This window comes from Camellia sinensis, chromosome 6, assembly GCF_055761805.1.
Source record: "Camellia sinensis isolate YWXY chromosome 6, ASM5576180v1, whole genome shotgun sequence".
NCBI lineage: Eukaryota > Viridiplantae > Streptophyta > Magnoliopsida > Ericales > Theaceae > Camellia > Camellia sinensis.
The window spans coordinates 12,639,079-12,658,769 of record NC_138966.1 but is presented as its reverse complement, the minus strand read 5'-3'; the positions used below and the strand labels follow the sequence as shown (position 1 = coordinate 12,658,769).

The following is a 19,691-nucleotide window of genomic DNA, read 5'->3' as shown; positions in this document are numbered from 1 at the left end:
AGGGAGATCTAACAGGCAGAATAGCCAGATGGGTAGCGGCCTTGGGCCAATATGACCTGGAATTCAGACCCAGGACAGCAATCAAAGGCCAAGTCTTAGCCGACTTTGTGGCCGAATTCACACCAGAAGCCGCCATACATCGGGCTCCATTGAGCTGAGGTATGCAACAACCAAGTGAGCAAGAAAGAACCCAGCAAGGGGCAGCCAAACAAAAGAAGGAAGAGAAACTAAGGCCCTGCAACATTTACATCAGCGACTCATTCTGGTCATTTGTTGATGGGAGTTCAAACCGACAAGGAGCAGGACAAGAGTAGTATTAGTATCGCCAGATGGGCAGATACTGGAACAATCCATTCGTTTGGGGTTTAAAGCCTCAAACAATGAGGCAGAATACAAAGCACTAATCGTAGAGTTAAAGCTGACAGCAACTATGGAAGCCGACGAGGTAATAGTCTTCTGTGACTCCCAACTCATAGTCAACCAGGCAACAAGCGAATATGCAGCCCGAGATGAAAGGATGTCCGTCTATGCAAAAAAAAGTGGGCAGACTGGTAGCCTTATTTCAAAATTGCCGACTACAGCAGGTAAGCCGAGATAACAACAGCCACACCGATGCTCTGGCCAACCTGGCTAGTGCAATGAAGCCTGGAGAGGCAAAAACGATAATGGTTGACTACTTGCTAGGTCTAAGCATAGAACCACTAAACGCACAACGCGAAACAATGTGTGTGGAGATGAGACCAAGTTGGATAGATGCAATAATAGTATTCCTTAGAGATGGAAAACTACCAGATGACCGAAAAGAAGCACACAAGATCAGACTAAAGTCGGCAAGATTCAATTTGATAACAGAAGGACATCTCTACAGAAGATCTTTTACTGGACCCCTTCTGAGGTGTGTGCATCGTGCACAAGTTGAAGATTTTCTATACGAGATACATGAAGGAATATGTGGAAGCCAAGCTGGGGGCAGGTCACTCGCTCATAGGGCCATTACACAAGGGTACTGGTGGCCCTACATGCAGAAAGATACAGAGACCTATGTCAAGAAGTGTGAAAAGTGCCAAAGGTTTGCACTATTGATACACCAACCAGCAGCAGACTTAAACCCAGTATCCAGTCCTTGGCCGTTCGCCCAATGGGACATGGATCTTGTCGGAAAACTACCTCAAGCAACTGGGCAAAGGAAGTACCTGCTGGTAGCAACAGGTTACTTCACTAAGTGGGTAGAAGCTGAACCCCTTGCCAAGATTCGGGACGTGGATGTGAAGAACTTCATATGGAAGAACATCATCACCAGGTTTGGGATCCCAAGAGCAATAGTTACAGACAAGGGAACACAATTTGACAATAAGTTAATCAAGAGCTTCTGTGCAAAGTTCAAAATCCAGAATTACTTTTCAACCCCAAGCTTTCCTCAAAGCAATGGTCAAGCAGAGGCGTCCAACAAAGTTATGGAAGTAGCAAAGGGAAAGTGGATGGATGAGTTACCCAGTGTACTTTGGGCATATCGGACTACGCCGAGAAGATCAACGGGGGAATCCCCATTTGCCATGGCTTGTGGCACAGAAGCAGTCATTCCACTAGAGGTCGGCATCCCCGGGATCAGAACTCGGGGAGTAGAGAACGGGACCAATGAGGCATTCTTAGCCCGAGATCTGGATCTGCTAGAAGAAAGAAGGGAAAAAGCAGCAATTCAGCTGGGGGCATACCAGCAGCAGCTTGCCAGAGCTTATAATAAGAAGGTCAACCCAAGGGAGTTTCAAGTCGGTGACCTCGTCCTGAGAAAGGTCGTCGGCAACAAGAAGGATCCCAGAAAGGGCAAGCTTGGCCCGAATTGGGAGGGACCCTAAAATCATCTCGGTATTGGGAAATGGGGCATATTGGCTCGAAGATAACGAAGGCAAAGAGTTGCCAAGACCCTGGAATACTTGCAATCGGAAATTTTTCTATCATTAGACTTTCTTGTTCTTTGTTATTAGCCGAAGTAAAAATAAAGTTTTAGCTTGATTTTTTACACTTGTGACTGATAAAATACTTGACGATGTTTCTGGAATACATGCATAATGAGAACCCAAGTGGAACTTAAGTTCACATCAGGGGGCAGAGAGTTGGAAAATAGTTCTTGGAATGTGGAATTTACAAGCTAAAATTAGTTTAACGCTTGTTGAAATTTAAGTTTGCAAGTTGAAGTTAAACTGAGGTTATGTTTAACGCTTGCTGAAATTTTAAATTTACAAGTTGAAGTTAAACCGATATCATGTTTAACGCTTGTTGAAATTTAAGTTTACAAGTTGAAATTAAACCAATGTCATGTTTAACGCTTGTTGAAATTTAAGTTTATAAGTTGAAGTTAAACCGAGGTCATGTTTAATGCTTGTTGAAATTTTAAATTTACAAGTTGAAGTTAAACCGAGGTCATGTTTAATGCCTGTTGAAATTTAAGTTTACAAGTTGAAGTTAAACCGAGATTATGTTTAACGCTTGTTGAAATTTTAAATTTACAAGTTGAAGTTAAACCGAGGTCATGTTTAACGCTTGTTGAAATTTAAATTACCAAGGTCATGTTTAATGCTTGTTGAAATTTAAGTTTACAAGTTGAAGTTAAACCGATGTTATGTTTAACGCTTGTTGAAATTTTAAATTTACAAGTTGAAGTTAAACCGAGGTCATGTTTAACGCTTGTTGAAATTTAAATTTACAAGTTAAAGTTAAACCGAGGTCATGTTTAACACTTGTTGAAATTTTAAATTTACAAGTTGAAGGTAAACTGAGGTTGTGTTAAAGGAAGATTGGTTTAAACACTTGTTGAAATTTTTGAAAAAATTTACAAGTTAAGCCAAGGTTGAAACGAAAGAAGTACTTGCGTATTTGTCGAGATAAAAGCGTTGGTTTGTATAACCGAGGTATATCACCCCAAGAAGATTACACAGTTAAGGTGTACGTTGAAGACATGCAACATATTCTAAGTATAAGAGTCATACAAGAGCAGAAAAAAGAAGACAAATATTCAAAGAAGAGATTAGAGAATGCATTCAGAAAGGAAAGGGGGCACTTCGGCCTAACATTGAAAAGTAATTGTTCTGATTACAAAAGTGGCACGTCGGCCAAATTAAAGTTACATTGTTCCAAAAGGAAGAAAAACAAAGTACAAAGTACAGGAAATAAAGAAGAAAGCATCAAAATAAACTACTCGGCGTCAGCAGCAGGTTGTGTCTCATCCCCAGAAGACAGTTGGGAAGACTTCTCAGTAGCCTTCTTAGCCACGAGCTTAGCATCAATCTCCTGAAGAGTTTGATCGACGCTCTTCTCGGCAATTGGCACCTCGGAGTTTGTCTTCTAAGAGGAGGCATCTTTAGAGACATCACCCTCCTTATCCTGAGACAAGTCTGTGACTTGCTCATTCAGAATAGGGGACTTGGCCCCAGTTTCCTTTTTTTTTCTCACCAAGGCTTTCTCCTCAGAGTTCAAATCGTCTTCGGATTGGCTTGGAGTAGGGGGAATGGTAGGGGGAGGACGTCGGAATTCTTGAGGGGGGAGTCCTCAGGGACATCAAGCTTTTTTAGGGTAGCCATCCAACCAAGGGTGAAACCCTTGTTGTATGCCTGCCTCACTTGGCTTTTGTAGTCCTCCTTGACGTCGGCCGCCCCCTCAGCATACGCTTTCTCATCAGTGGCCTTGATCTCGGCCTCTTTTGTGGCCAAGGCATCCTGAAGTTCTTTTTGGGCCTCGGCCATCTTTTCTTCAACCTCTTTCTTTTGGGCCTCAAGAACCTTATTAATGGCCTCTACAACATCTGCTTTTTCCTCGGCCGCGTCCTGAGCTTTTATAGCTGCCTCGGCCTGATCTTCCAAGGTCTTCATCTTGTCCTTGGCCTTGTTGAGGGACTTCTGTAAAGCGGTGACCTCCCTTATCTTGTCGGCCAACTCCTTCCTCATTTTGAAAGCTTGCATTGAGAAGGAATGGGCATGCTAGATCGCCTGAAAGAAAGTGAATAGAACAAAAGTTAGTAAAATTCTCCAAGTATGAAAGAATAGAGAAAGGAAAAATACCGAGTGCGAAAGACTTACTTGAACGGAATGCTGGAGTATCAGAGCGAAGTTTTCATACTCGCTCATTTCGGCGTTTCGGTTAAGGTTGTTTGGAAAGAGCAAAGCTGTAGAAAGGGCGACGCCGACCTCAAGGTCAGTCACACTATCACCAACTCTGACTGGCTTGTCTTCTATGGTGATGGGAGGGGCCCAGGGGGCATCTGATTTTATGGACCCTGAGGTTGTGACCGACGATGACCTCGGCCTTTTTGATCGAGTTATTTGGGATGGTTCGGCCTCGACGGGCCTTTTCTCGGCGGCAGAAGGGGTCTTTTCGCTCTTAGCCAATTTTGAAATTGGCAAGGTGTCCTCAGTATCAATCTGAGTCACCGTTGCCTTTGGCTGAGCCTTCTTCAGCCTTTTGAGCTTTGGCTTTGGTTGAGGCTGAAATGATGCTGGTTGAGCATCGACAGTAGTAGGGATGTCGACCAAGAGATCTTCTGCAACTGCCTTCTTGCGACCCATCTCGGCAGCAATTGCAGTACGACGTCGGCGTTTGCGTTGAGATGGAGGGATCAGGTATGGAGCCGAGGTTGATAGTTGCTCAGCTAGGTCCGAGGTTGACCCCTGATCTGGCCGAATTGATGAAGCTGTTAGAGGTGTGGTGGCGGACGGAGGAGATTTGTTTTTCTTCTTTTTCGGGACGTCGGGAAGCACTGATTTGTAAGTCAGAATGAAGTTAAGCAGCAAGGGGGCTCTCCGTCTCTGGACTGGCAGATCCAATAGCTTTTTCAAGTCCTTGCTGGGGAAGAAAGACTTGCGAAAGCCCTTTGGTGGTTGTGGAAGAACTGCAAAAGGAAGAGCACAGACATTAGAACAAAGTGTTGAAAACTTGAAAAAAAAAAAAGAGAGGCAAGGAAAGGTGACACTTGGCTCTTACCATCTCATTCCCTGAAAACTGTTCGGCTTAGGGGATAAAGGTGGAGGTCATCGTTTAGTTGAAACTCCCAGTTGCCCAAGACGATGAAGTAATCATCTCCAGCACCCTTGTTTGAGTCTGGGAGGTCGGCAATGATCTTGTACTCAGTGGACCTCGGCTTGAGGTAATAGATGTGGCCTTTTTCTGATTTCAGGCGACACATGGTGTAGCAGTACTGGATGTCGGCAAGGGTAACCCTAGTATTTTCTTTCTTGGCTAGGGCGATTATACCGCTGATAACTCGATAAGAGTTGATGGCAAGTTGCATTGGGTTCAATTTGTAGTAGTAGAGGACTTCTCGGAAAAGGGTGTCAAGTGGAAACCTAAGTCCACACTCGATAAAGGCTTACAGGGAAAGGCATGAGGTCCACGTCGGGCATAATGAAGTCCTCTTCCCTGGCCAACCTGAGGTGGACGTCGGCAGCGATGGAAAACTCCTGCCTAAAGTACTTTAACTTAGTTGGGGTGTCTACCCTATGCTTCCACATGCCCATAATGTCGGCTTAATTGGAGGAGTTGGATTTTCAAAAGGAAGTGTTTTGTAAGGGTTTGAGGGACCTCGGACAAAACCTAAATATATGCCGGGGTAAGGATGTTCGTGGATCAAAGGGGAATTCGGTTCAGTTTACCCTAAGATTCGTGAGTTCTACGACAAATCCCAAACCTAGGACTGGGCAAACAAGGATTGAAGGCAAGAATCTAGAAAAAAACATAGAAAACAAAAACATGAATGTGATTCAGAATCAAGAATAGTGATGAATCGTCAAGAACACAGTGATAAAAGTTTGTGCAGGAGTGTGAGGCCAAGAACAGTGGCAAAAATTAATAGATATATAAGCAGTGTGAGTATTCAAGAAAGGATTGGGTAAAAACAGAATCACGAAGCAAACATGCTCAAACACATGGTGGAAATCGAGGTACAGATTAAACGATCAAAGACATAAGCAAGTACGCAAATACAACAGAGTTCGAAGTGAATCAAGGACTAAAAACCAGGAGGAACAATGGCTTACCAAAGAAAATGAGGCCGGTGTGAGGATCGCCGAAGTCAGACAACAGTTGCAAAAGCACCGAGGCGGTGAAAATCACGCCGGAGGAGAGGAACGGAGCAAGTTGCAGAGCTAAAAGAGCTTGGAGCAATGGTGGATTTGGGAGAGAGAGAGTTAGTACGAAGATGAGAATGCAAAAAGTGAAGGGACGGAGAGAGAGAAATGGTTTTGATTAAAAACCACAAAATGGCAGCAAAACTGCAATCAATTGCTTAGGGCGACGTGCTTGTCAGACGACGCACGCACGAACGATGCAAATTGATGGCACGTGTCAGGTACAATCCTGTAAGAAAAGGATGCGTGGAAGAAACGGTTGAAATATTGTGCGTGACAGCTCATACGCGTGTTGAAACTCTTGGAGTTCTTGATTTAAATAAAGCCAAGACCTTGGCTAGGAGGATGATCTCGGCCAAATAACTTGAACAAACATGGTTATTAGTTCTCAAAGCATTGATGAAAATAGATTGCAGGTCCTGGTCGTGTAGAGCTGACGAATGATGACCTTGGTAATAAAGGATAGAGCAAGCTTAGCCGATGTTCTAAAAGAAATGATATAGGTTCCATCACCTCAGGATGTCGAGGTAATAGAACCTAGGGGGCAGTTGTGGGGATATAATTTTTGAGTGACAATACGTGACCGAGGTGTCACCGAAGTGACAGCTGAGGTGCCACGTGTTCTTGTCATGACGCCGAGATCATCTCGGTTAGGCCGAGGTTATTTGCGAGAATACCGGAATCTGAGATAAGCGGATAACGGACAAGAGTCCTAGAATGAGAAAGGACTTCAGTTTGGATTAAGATAAGACTCTTAGAAAGTTTATCCTAATCCTACTGGGAGTCCAAGATTAGCAGTAATCTTAAGTCCATTAGAGTTAGGCTTCTATTGGGACTAAGATTGTGTTGGCTATAAAAGGGAGGCACCGCTATGGGTCTAAGGTATGTCTTTTATGCTCTGTCTAGTGAGTTAAGCACAATTGGTTATCTTTGAGAGATATTTTACTGACTTGATCGTTGGAGTGCCCCCGGATGGACGAACCACCGCCGGAATCTCTTCTTTTCTGTGACAGGTCATTCAGGCGTCATCTATTCTGTTAGTACTCTCCAGTTAAGTACTAATTTGGCAGTGTGGTCAGAAATCTACTCACATATATATATATATATATATATATATATATATATTTAAGAAAATAGTTTTGTTGAAGTATTAAAAATTTCTAAAAAAATCTTTATATAAGACTAATTGGCGCCAATTAAGTGCTGTGAGAGTCAATACTCCTGCTATTGATATTGTTGCAAAAAATAAATCTATTGCTCCTCTTTGTTTACAAGTTATTTTTAATATACTATATGTTGAATTCCACCTACTATCTACATCTAAAATTAATTTTTTAAAAGACATATTTTCTTGTTGATAAATTTTTCTATATTCCAAAATTCGATTAGCAGAATACATAATAGTAACAATTGCATTTTTTATTACAAGTATAGAAGTCTCATATACATGCATAACTTTTTTAACAATCAAATTTAAAATATGGACACAACAACGAATATGAAATAAATCACCATCAACAAGTAATTATAAAATTGATTTTAAATGGGCTACAGTTTGATTATAATATGTTGCATTATCTAAATTAATCATAAATATTTTATTTTGTTAAATTCACTCATATAATACATTCTTATTTCTACACCAAACGATCGACCATTATATGGAAGTTCAACTAATTTAAATGAAATAATTTTTTTATTTAACTTCCAATCATTATCAATAAAATGTGTAGTAATACATTAATAATCAAAAATCATGATTTGACCACAGATCAGATGTTAAACAAACCCATCCATTCAAATTTTTAAAAATGTCAAATAATTCACTTTTAACATCCTCAAATTTCTTTAAAATTTTGTTTCTAGTAATATTTCTTGAAAAACTTTGATATTGCGACGCAAAACTTTCATGAATCATTTCGGTAAAATCGGGATATTCACTAGTAATAAATGGTTGTTCTTTTTTAATAATATAATCAACTACAGAATTTTGTGCACGTATAGGATCATATGAAAATGTTTGCAAATTACTAGTTGATGAAGCCCTTAATTGCATTTGACTTCTAATATCAGGTTGCTGGCTTTGTAAATGTTTGTTAGCATGCCTTTTAGATGACTCGTATCCCCTACAGATGCAGTACTAAGTAAATGTGCACAATATTTATATTTTGTTTTAAATGTAATTGTACTATCAGGATTATTTATAGATATTTTTTCAAAATGTTCTCAAATAGTACTAGATGATCCATCTGTTGGAAGATGGATATTAAAAGGAGAATCAACAGATTCATGTTGTGTAGTATATGTATCAACACTGGCATAAACATTAGGAATATTAGGATCCATAGTAATGTAAGTAAAATAATATATAAGAATTAACAATAAATTTAAATAGTTTGTAAATACAATGAGTAAAAAATAATAATTAATAGATGTGCACAAATAATTTATGAAAAAATGAGTAACTAATAAATTTTAATTAAACTAATTAATGTTACCGACTGGCGAATGTGATACAAAAATTAACTTCTTCTGATAAAAGTTTCTTGTTGCACAATTACAACTGTCACTTAGAGATGACATTTCAAAATTAATTGAGAGTTGAGAGAGATTGAGAGTTTAAGAGAAGTTGAGAGAGTTTAAGAGAGAGAATTATTTGTGAGATTTATTTTGAAAAATAGAGGATATTTATAGTAGTTTGAAAGAGTGAAGTAAATTTATAATATATATATATATATATATATTATACCGTTGCAGTAAACAATAATATGACTGCTTGAATATATATATTTTTCATTCATATTTATTATTGGCTGGCCGACAGATATATTGGTCTTTTGGCCGGCCGACAGATATATCGGCCAGCCGGACAAGTTTTTGTCAGAAAAGGAAATTTGGCCTGGCGGTCGTTCGGTCGGATGACCGACTGCAACGGCTAATTTTCAAAGTTTAAAGAAATGGACCATGTCAGACATAACAGAGCACTAAGTGAACTCTACTATACATACAGAACATCAGAGTTCTTGCATGAATTGCCATATTTATCTGATATTATTTGTGATAATTATCTAATTTTCCTACTGTTCTAATTGATGTACTAGTTTGTAATTTTTATTGGGGATTATTTATTTTAATTTGTAGAAATCTAATTCACCTCTCTCTTAGGTTACTTTTTGGGTAACATGTTGAAATAAATATATATATATATATATATGTATATATATATATTCTTTATTCATTGCAAGGAAATGACATTGACTGTTGTGTTGTTTTTATTTTTTTCATTTTTGCAAAACCAATATTTTAGTTATTTATTTTTATTAATTATTTAACCATTGCAAGTTGATTTTTATTTTTATTTTTTGAAATTTGACCACTAGGGCTAGGTCGCCCGCAAGGCCTAAATTTTTTTGGGTCGGGCCAGGTTGGGTCTCAAATGAAGGGCCTAGGCCCAAGGTGTTGTGTTGGGCTGGGCCGGGGCCTGGGCCCAGGCCCGAGCCTAACCGGGCCGAAACGAATTGGGCTCACCTCGAGCCACAAACAAGCTTTGGGTCACCCACGAGTCTCAGACCATTTTTACACCCCTAATCCTATCTTATTTTTGCTGCCACAAAATTATTCAATGCTTTTTTTTTAAAAAAGAAATATAATGTTTTATTTCATTTATTAATTAGAGAATTTGGTCAAAACCCTTTCATAATAAAATTTTAATACATTAAGCATAAGTACAAAAAATTTTCTTTGAAAAATTTAACAAATATCACTATTATCAAAATATTAAACTTTCAAATAATGTAACTTTTGATAAATATGTCGGTTTTTAATAAAATTAATATTTTTAATTTATTAAGATATTAATAGAATTTTCTTATTAAGATTTATCTATAAGATTCATGTCAACTATGAAATTATTATTTTTTTAAAAATTATTATTGTTGAAATTGATGTAAACAGTAATAGTAACGTGTTATTCTGTTTGACAATTTCTCTATTTGAAAGTAACATGTTACTCTATCTTACAATAATATGTTACTTTATTTGACAGTAATATGTTACTCTGATTCATAGAAATATGTTACTCTAAGAATATTGTCCAAGAAAAAAAAAATTATTTTATCCTTACTCAAATTTTGTGTTTTCTTCTTAAGGGATTTATGAAAAAAAATAAATTAGACTATTATTTTCACCAAATAACGATCGAATGGAAAGGTTTCACTAAATTTATCCATTAATGAGTACTTTTTATCATAAAAAGGGATGGGTCTTGGAGGAATAGAGTTTACCGCCACTGAGAAAAGCCCAAATAGAATAATGAGTTAGAGGTGGAGTTAGAGATTGGGCGAACGGGCTGGCATAAATTCAAAGAGGAAAACTTAGGAAGACTTATTTATAAGTTATTTTTCAGATATTTATAGTAGGTTAAGTCTTATATAATTTTTTATAGAATTTTAAGTCCTATTTAGATGTGAATGTATTCCACAAGATCCTACATAAACGTAACGTGATGTGACACTTATATAAATGTAACGTAACGTAACGTGACACCTACATAAACGTAACGTGACACCTACATAAACGTAACGTAACGTGACACCTGCATAGACGTAACGTCACGTGACACCTATATAGACGTAACGTAACGTGACACTTACATAAACGTAACGTGACACCTATATAAACGTAATATGACGTGTCACGTTGCGTTTCGTAAACTTAATGAGTTTTTATTTTTTTAAATTGAATGTGAAATTGTTGCTGGTTTATAATGGTGTCACGTTACGTTTCATATAAATATGATCTATGGTAACATTCAATTTCCTATATAGGAAATTTAGAAAATTGAATGTTATCATAGATCATAAGTGTCACGTTACGTTTATATAGGTGTCACCACTACAGGAAAAAGGGAATTTGGTGGCGTTTTTGTAACGACGTTTATTTAAACGTCACTGTTATTAGTATTTAACGGCGTTTTATAAAACGCCGCCTATTCTATTTCACAAAACGATACCGTTTTATAATGGGAGGCGTTTAAAAATGCCTCCGAATGCGATAGCCACACGCGCCTCTTTTTTTTTTCTTTTTTTTTTTTTGAACAATAGCACGCACCTCCGAAACCTTATTTTGAATCTTAATACATACGGACAGATCTCTCTCTCTCTCTCTCAACCCTTAATACATACGGACAGATCTCTGTCTCTCTCTCTCAGCCCTCTCTAAGCTCTATCGAAGATTCAGATCGATTCAGATCGAAGCTCCATCGAAGTTTCAGATCTAAGCTTCATCGAAGATTCAGATTGAAGCTCCATCGCCTGCGATTTCGAAGCTCCATTGAAGCGATTTCGAAGATTCAGATCTGAACTCTGACCCCTCGATTACTCGCATTTCAACCTCCATTGAATAGTCTACTTTGTTTCTAAACTGTAATCGGTACTCGCTCTCTCTCTCTGTCTCGCTCTATTTCTGGTTTTTGGGAAAAATGAAGACTGTCTAGCTCTCTGTTTCTGAACTGTAAGAGGCAATGCTTGCTTTCCTTTGTATTCGGGATTAACATTTAAAATTGTCTAGCTCTCTGATTAATATTTTTCACTTACTCAAACAGAGCATAAGTATTCAATTTGATTTAATTTTTGAAGATTTTTTGAAATTTAAGTTTGAGAAAATTAAACTGAAATACAAGGTGGATGCAGATAATCGCAATCATGCCAAGTGATTTTAAGCAACAGAAATTAGATGATGAATTTTTTCAAATAGTGGAGAATGATGTAGCCGAGATTTTAGGAAATTCATAATCATAATTTTATTATTTTGAAATCTATAGTTGATTAGAAAAATGTAGGTTTAGAATAGAATATGCTACAATAGTTACATTCCCTATTTCATATTGATTTAGTTTTCCTATTTTATATGTTTTTGTTTTATAAACTAGGGTTAATTTATTATAAATAATGATATGAATAATTTTTTTTTACTTTTTTTTTCAATCTATGAGATACCAAAAATTCATTGGAGAGCCAAGCTTCAGAATGTGCCTTGCTAATCCATCCTTAATCCAAGACTTTGAGGTTCACAAGTGTAGGTACAAAATTCAAAACCTACTAAGAGAGTAGTCAATACATTTATTAGCAACGCCATTTTATTTTATTTTTTCTTCCTACAAGTGATATCATGAGATGAGTGACAAGTGGATGAAACATGCATACCATTTTGTTTGAGCTGATTCACACCATTAAGAGCTTGGACCAATATATTCTTTTGAGCTTGCTGGAAATTAGAGAGCTAGACAATCTTCTCACATGAGTGTACCAGTGGGAATGTTGTTTTGCTATCAACATTATGATTAAACTTTGAGTGTTTGTTCTTTTGCTCCATCAGTTTAGGTGGGTTTCTGGGCTAGTTGATCTAGGCCAAATTTGGCGTCCTGTCTGTTAATAATTATTCTCTCCAATTCTAAAACTCATTAATATTAAATTAGGCATTGTTCATTTATTAGTTCAGTATGGAGGCATGACTTCTGGGCTCTTCCTAGGATTAGGAGTAGAAAACAAACTGACTCTCTGTGCTCATTGAATACAACAGTTGCTCATTCTTTAATGAGTACCCATTATCATTTTCATTGATGCCCTGTTTGTTTGAAGTCATAAGTAAGTGAGGTAACAATGCCCTTCCTCACTCTTCATTATGATTTTTGAACTAAAATTAGACTTTTCATTATGATGTTAGAAATTATAGGTTTATTTTGTTCAATAAAAAAACACTTTCATTCTGATCCTCTTTTCTTTTTAATCCTCTCTTTGTCAATGTTTTGCCAGCAAAGGTGTGCCAGTCTCTTCATAGGGTATTTGATTTTGTTAATTGTTACTAATTTATTTTATCTCAATTCCTTTATCTTACTCTCCTATAATCTTTGTTTTTGTGAAATATATGTGTATATATATAGTGCTTGATGAATCTTTTTTCCGTAATGATCAATTATTGTGATATTAACCATGGATTGCCCCCTTGAATATGATAATTGGGTGATTTTGTCTGTGAATTGTTAATTTGGTTGGTCTCAATTACCTTCAGAAAAAAATTCATTTATTTTTTGTGCTTTATTTTTTAGTAGCTCGTTTATGTTTATGTTGGGTTTTGAATTTTTCAAGAAACTATGATTGTCTTTCTCATTGGATGTTCATCAAAACTATGACTAAGTTTATAGATTTTTCACTTTCTCTTGAGTTCCAAGAGTTTGACTTTGGTAGTTTATGTGTCCTTGTATGAGCATTAATTTAGAAGCAAAGCAATTTCTTATCACATCTTATGTTGTGCTTTTAGTTGATAAAAATAATTTTGTTCTATCATATGATTGTGGTTGTGGTTGTGATTGTGATTGTGAATGTGATTCCTCATTTGGTGGCTGCTCTTTGGTGTTTTTTGAATCATCATCAGAAGTATTCGAGCTTTGGTACAGTTATTGGTTTGGGTAATGGGTTTGAACTTCCCATATCCATGAGTTCCTGCCAAAATTATTCTATTATTGATGGATTTGAGAGAGCAATGTATTTCTTGAATCTATAATAATCTATCAAGAGCATTGTAGAAACTTTTGGTTTCTTCATTAATATGCTTCATACTAGATATGCTTCTAGTATGCTTGATAGTACTAATTTAGATTGCACTACCGGGATGCAATCATTAATGGTGCATGCATGCATAAATAGCCTTAGACCCGTCCAAGAATCTTTATTAGAGATACCTAGTCATCTTTGATGAAGCTCTTCTTGGATTGTCCAGTTTGGACAATTCAGGAGCACAAGTCTGTATTGTAATTAGTAGTTCTACTGCTGATAGTCCATCTCGTAAAGATTTCGTGTAGCAACTCCTTGTGTTCTCCGAGTGCATACTAGACAAGGTGTAGCAGTACACCTAGTCTATGTCGTGTATTTGGAGAACCATGGGGAGATGCTGCCGAAATTTTGTTAGAGATGAACAAAGCGGTATGAACTGCTTTTTACAATATAGACCGTGCATTCCTGAATGGGAAAGTAGGACGAACCAACATATTAGAGACCAGTTAGAGGTGAATGATGTCATGTCACATGCATTATAAGGTACTTAATTGAGGTTGAGATTAATTAAAATGGAATCGTAATTTTAAACTTTGTTGATTTGGCAGTGACATTTGTAGTGTAAGACGGAGTCAGATGGATAAAAGTTGGATAAATCAGCATAGGTTGCACCCGGAATACATACAAGGGGTTAAGGAATTTATTAAATTTGCATGCGAAAATAAGCCGTTGTTGAATGAAGTCACATGCCCATGTAAACGGTGTCGTAATGTCAAATTGGTGGAGAAAGGCCTGTTAGGGGAACATTTAATGATCAACGGGTTTCTTCCAAGTTACACCAGTTGGATTTTTCATGGGGAGAATTTGTCATCGCCTGTGCCGCACAATGTGAATGTCGGGAAAACTGATTCGAACGATGGTGATGAAACTTATGAAATGCTATACGAAGGATTTGGACTTCCTCCACCAAACTTTATTCACGAGGCAGCAAGTTTTGGTATTAAACAAGGTCCAGATGAGAAAACCGAAAAATTCTTCAATTTATTGAAAGAGGCCGAAAGAGAGTTGTATCCTGAGTGTCAGAAGTTTTCAACGCTCTCATTTATTGTTCGGTTATTGCACATCAAGTGCCTTAGTGGATGGAGTGACAAGTCTTTCACGATGTTGCTTGAGCTTTTGAAGGATTCGTTCCCAAAGGGTGAAACTTTGCCAAAGTCATTTTATGCAACAAGGAAACTTCTTAGGGACTTGGGCCTTGATTATCATAAGGTACATGCATGCCCAAGGGATTGTTCACTATATTGGAAGGAAACAGCTGGTATGGATGATTGCATAGTGTGTCATATGCCTAGATACAAACAGTTTGAGGGGGAGGAGAATGATGTTAAGAAGAAGCAACAAAGAATTCCGCATAAGATTGTTAGATACTTTCCATTGATTCCAAGGCTTCAAAGATTGTTTATGTCATCCAAAACATCTTCTTTAATGAGATGGCATGCAGAGGGCCGAATTGATGACGGCAAAATGAGACATCCTGCTGACTCTCCAGTTTGGAAAAATGTTGATAATTTGTATCCCAAGTTTGCGAGTGAGCCTCGCAATGTCAGACTGGGTTTAGCTCCATCCAAGGCAATGAATGTCTCTCATAGCAGTTGGCCAGTTATTATAATGCCATACAATTTGCCACCATGGTTGTGCATGAAGCAGTCTCATATGATGATGACATTGCTCATCGATGGTCCTTCTTCACTTGGAAATAATATTGACGTCTACTTAAGCCTTGTAGTAGATGAATTGAAAGAACTGTGGGAAAACGGTGTTGACACGTATGATGCGGAAACTAATCAGATGTTCCGAATGCATGCTATGTTATTGTGGACTATAAATGATTTTCCTGCCTATGCAATTTTGTCTGGGTGGAGCACGAAAGGCGCTTTAGCTTGTCCTTGTTGTAACACACATACTCGTTCTCGATATTTGAAGAACGGAAGGAAATTATGTTACATGGGGCATCGTCGCTGGTTGAATGGGGGTCACAAATTTCGGAAAGCTAGTGCGTCTTTTGATGGCACTTGTGAATTCGAATCATGTCCAACTCGGTTATCAGGGGCTAATGTGCTACAACAACTAGGCCCTAAGTTCAAATTGAATTCTAAGCGTCAACAATCTAGCAAACGGAATAGAAAGGGGAAAGAAAAGGAGGAAAATGAGGGCTCGGGTCATAATTGGAAGAAGAAGAGTATTTTCTTTGAGCTATCATATTGGGAGCATAATTTGATTCGCCACAATCTTGATGTGATGCACATTCAAAAGAACGTGTGTGATAATGTATTGTGGACAATATTAAATGTTGATGGGAAAGGGAAGGACAATTTAAATACTCGTCGAGATTTGCAAGATATGGGAATTCGGAAGGCACTACATCCTCAGAAAAGGGTTGGGAACAAGTATTATTTGCCTCTTGCATGTTTTGCCATGAACAATAGAGAGAAAAGTCTATTCTGCACACTTCTAAAGAATATCAAAGTGCCAGATGGTTACGCATCCAATATTTCTCGTCGGGTTAACCTCAAACAGCAGAGCATATCTGGACTGAAAAGTCATGATAACCATATACTCATGCAACAAATACTTCCAATAGCAGTGAGAAATTTGTTACCGAAGAAAGTGGTTGAACCATTAATTGAGTTAAGCAATTTCTTCAGGCATTTGTGTTTCAAAACCCTAGAGGTGGATGGTCTAAATCCTCTTCAGTCCCAAATCGCTCTTACACTTTTCCATCTTGAGAGAATTTTTCCTCCATCATTTTTCGATATAATGGAGCACTTACCCATTCACCTAGCAGAGGAAGCGAAGATTGCCGGTCCAGTGCAATATCGATGGATGTACTTTATAGAAAGGTGTGTAATCTACTCCAATGTCCATTTTGTATATATTTGATTGTTTATACTTGGAAGTCATGTATGCATCTTTTTGTTTATAGGTACCTTATGACACTTAAATCATACATGCGTAATCGAAGTCATCCTGAAGGTTCAATTGCACAGGGATACTTGGTCGAAGAATGTATGACATTTTGCTCAAGGTACTTGCATGATGTTGAGTCGAAATTGCATCGACCGTTAAGGAATTGCGATGTTAGTGACAGTCCTGAGATATTAATGGGGCGGGCTTTAGGAAAAGGAAAAGGGTTTGTTCTTGATAACACAACATGGGTACAGGCTCATCGGTATATGTTATTTAACATTGCTGCGGTTGTCCCATATCGAGAGTAAGATAGATGCAACCTTCGTCTCATTGTGAATGTATTTATACCAACTATAATTATCGTGCATTTTACAAGTAGTTTAATTGTGTAGGGAACATCGTGAATTTATTAAGCGGTCACATCATCGTCTTAGAGATTATGATGTGGATCGTCATCACAATGATGAGTTTCCCAAATGGTTCAATTCTCATGTAAGTGCATGTTAAGCACAAGTCTTCTATATTTTTGCAATCCATGTGCTTCTATGTTTTTGAAGTTGTTAATTGATGTTTAATATTGATAACTTTTTTTGAAAAATAGGTTGCTGAGCTATTAGCTACTGAAAATGTAGTGTTGTCAGAAGAGATTAAAATTTTGGCTTTGGGACCCAGCCAAAAGGCCACCAGATTTAATGGGTATATAATTAATGGTACTAGGTATCATCCTAAGAGTTGTGAGTTGAGAAGAAAAACTCAGAATAGTGGGGTTATGGTGAAGGCAAAGACTTCTAGCTATGCAAGTGCGAAAGACATTAATCCAGTGGAAGGTGATGTAGCGTACTATGGATATGTGACAGATATTATTGAATTGTATTACTCACACGACCATAGATACATGTTATTCATGTGCAACTGGATTGATAACAATAAGGGACTCAAGCAGGATGATTTTGGTTTTACACTTGTTAATTTCAATCACTTGTTATATGCGAAGAAACAAGACAGTGATGAGCCATTCATCCTAGCATCTCAAGCACAACAAGTCTTTTATGTTAATGATTCTGTTGATGAAGATTGAAATGTTGTACTCAAGATGAAACCTAGAGACTTGTATGAGGTGTGTGGAGAACAACCAACTATTGATGAAGGACTACATCACAACGAAGTGGAAAGATTTGGTGATCAAGAGTTAGATGTAGCTTCCTTCACTTGTGAGGAAGACATGGATTGGGTTAGGAAAGGTATTGATGGAACAACTGTTGATGAAACTATTGGACCTCTTGAAGCATCGACAGAGGCACAATTTGAAGATGACGAAGAACTGATCTGATATTGTAATTGGCCGCATATTCACTTTTACATGTGTGTTTTCTGTATGGATATTCATATTAATAAAATCTTTGCTTTTTTACCTTTGTACCTTTCTTTAAATGGCCATTTTTACCTTTCATGTACTCTTATTTTGTTTTGAATGCAGTAGATATTTATAGATTATCATGTCCTCACTCTTATGTTTGTAGTTTTTTTATAGATATTATCTATGAGTTCTAGCTTCGACCATTCTTCTAGTGAAAGTGAGCAATCAAGCTCTAGTAGTTCTAGTTCAGATGAGACTCGGACCACACTCAAGATGAAAGTCATACCCGATCCACCAGCATCATGGCATCCACCAGGCAGTCTTCCTACCACATCACGTAGCGGTAGTACATCACATGGCTCTGTTTCAGCTGGTATGTATCAACTTTGCTTGATATTTTCTTATGGTGTTTTTGAGTTAGATTTGTAGTCCTATCTATCATACATAATGCATGGTTATTTTTAAAAAAATTGAGTTTGGATAATTAAAAGCATAATGTGTGGTATAGAAGCAAGGATAGCAGAATTTTAACACCCCATGGTATGATATGTTGAAATTTATTGAAATTAAAAGCATAATTCAGATATTCAACTGAAATTTGAAGCTTACTACTATTGTTTTGTAGGTCCTAGCTCAAGTCAAGCCAAACAAAAGTAGACAAGGGGTCCCACATATGTGCATGGTCAATGGGGTACTAGTGAAGATGGCATTTTAAAAGTTGTTCCAAATGAGTTGAATCAAATAGTTGAAGGACACACATCCCTTGCTTCACATTTGGGCGTTTTGGCACGAGATGAAAGTCTTGCACCACTCACTTTTATGACTTGGCATTATGTTCCAAAACAAAACAAAGATAACATATGGAGGGAGATAAAGGTATATATGGATATTTAATATGAAATAAGTTACAATTGTATTCCATATGAAATGCATATTACAAGTGTAGTCGACATTGCATATTACAAGTGTCTATAATTGTAATGCAGGCTCATACGGATGCAGATGAATCCATGAAGAGAACAATAATGGCTTCATTTGGAAAGAAATGGAGAGATTGGAAAAGTCGAGTGAAAACAATAGGATACAAACCCTTCAAGAATGATGCAGAAAGGTTGGCTCATCGACCAGATAGAGTACATGAGGATCAGTGGCGGGCTTTGGTCTACTATTGGGGCACTCAGAGTGCATCGGTAAAATTTTATTTATGTGAAAAAATGTTTATATATGATAATTTTTTATAACATCTTAAATAAATTTCATATTTGACAGAAATCAAGTAAGAAGAATAGAAAAATCCGGAAGAAGAAGACATTGCATCATAGAACAGGCCGAAAGCCTTTCTCAGTAGTTCGACTGGAGGTATAATTATTCTCTCAAAGTTTGCTTACGCTGTCTCAAAGTTTGTTAATTTTTTATAACATCTTAAATAAATTTTAGTTGACTTGTCATCATCATCCCTATTGCTTCATTTTCCAAGCACCTGCATCATGAAATCCATCCACAAGGATGTTGCCAAACCAACCTGTTCAATTACTACTCACAACAATAGGGGCATCTTTTCATCCTTTCCAGATATTTTCATTTATGATATAAAATAAATTATTTCCATTACATACTATTTCAGACTAGTCAATATGATTTGAAATTATTTTCACTCTTATGATCCATAGAATAAGAAATGTTCATTTTACTAAGTTCTTTTAA

General features: G+C 37.3%; 1 protein-coding gene across 1 annotated transcript; it reads left to right on the top strand.

The window, feature by feature from the left end:
* Positions 1 to 13,457: 13,457 nt before the first annotated feature.
* LOC145793171 (uncharacterized) lies at positions 13,458 to 17,708 on the top strand. Its single transcript, XM_082875921.1, has 6 exons — positions 13,458 to 13,654; positions 14,272 to 15,082; positions 15,245 to 16,563; positions 16,647 to 16,934; positions 17,023 to 17,122; positions 17,232 to 17,708. Exons 1-6 carry the CDS (start codon positions 13,458 to 13,460, stop codon positions 17,706 to 17,708), a joined length of 3,192 nt encoding a protein of 1,063 aa, XP_082732047.1.
* Positions 17,709 to 19,691: the final 1,983 nt, after the last annotated feature.

What these genes read in the sequence shown, in the direction of transcription:
- LOC145793171 (XM_082875921.1), top strand. Translation starts at nt 13,458, where the DNA reads ATGATTGTGGTTGTGGTTGTGATTGTGATTGTGAATGTGATTCCTCAT. An exon ending in TGGATGTACTTTATAGAAAG is followed by an intron (nt 16,564 to 16,646) that starts GTGTGTAATCTA and finishes TTTTGTTTATAG; the next exon opens with GTACCTTATGACACTTAAAT. An exon ending in GCGGTTGTCCCATATCGAGA is followed by an intron (nt 16,935 to 17,022) that starts GTAAGATAGATG and finishes TTAATTGTGTAG; the next exon opens with GGAACATCGTGAATTTATTA.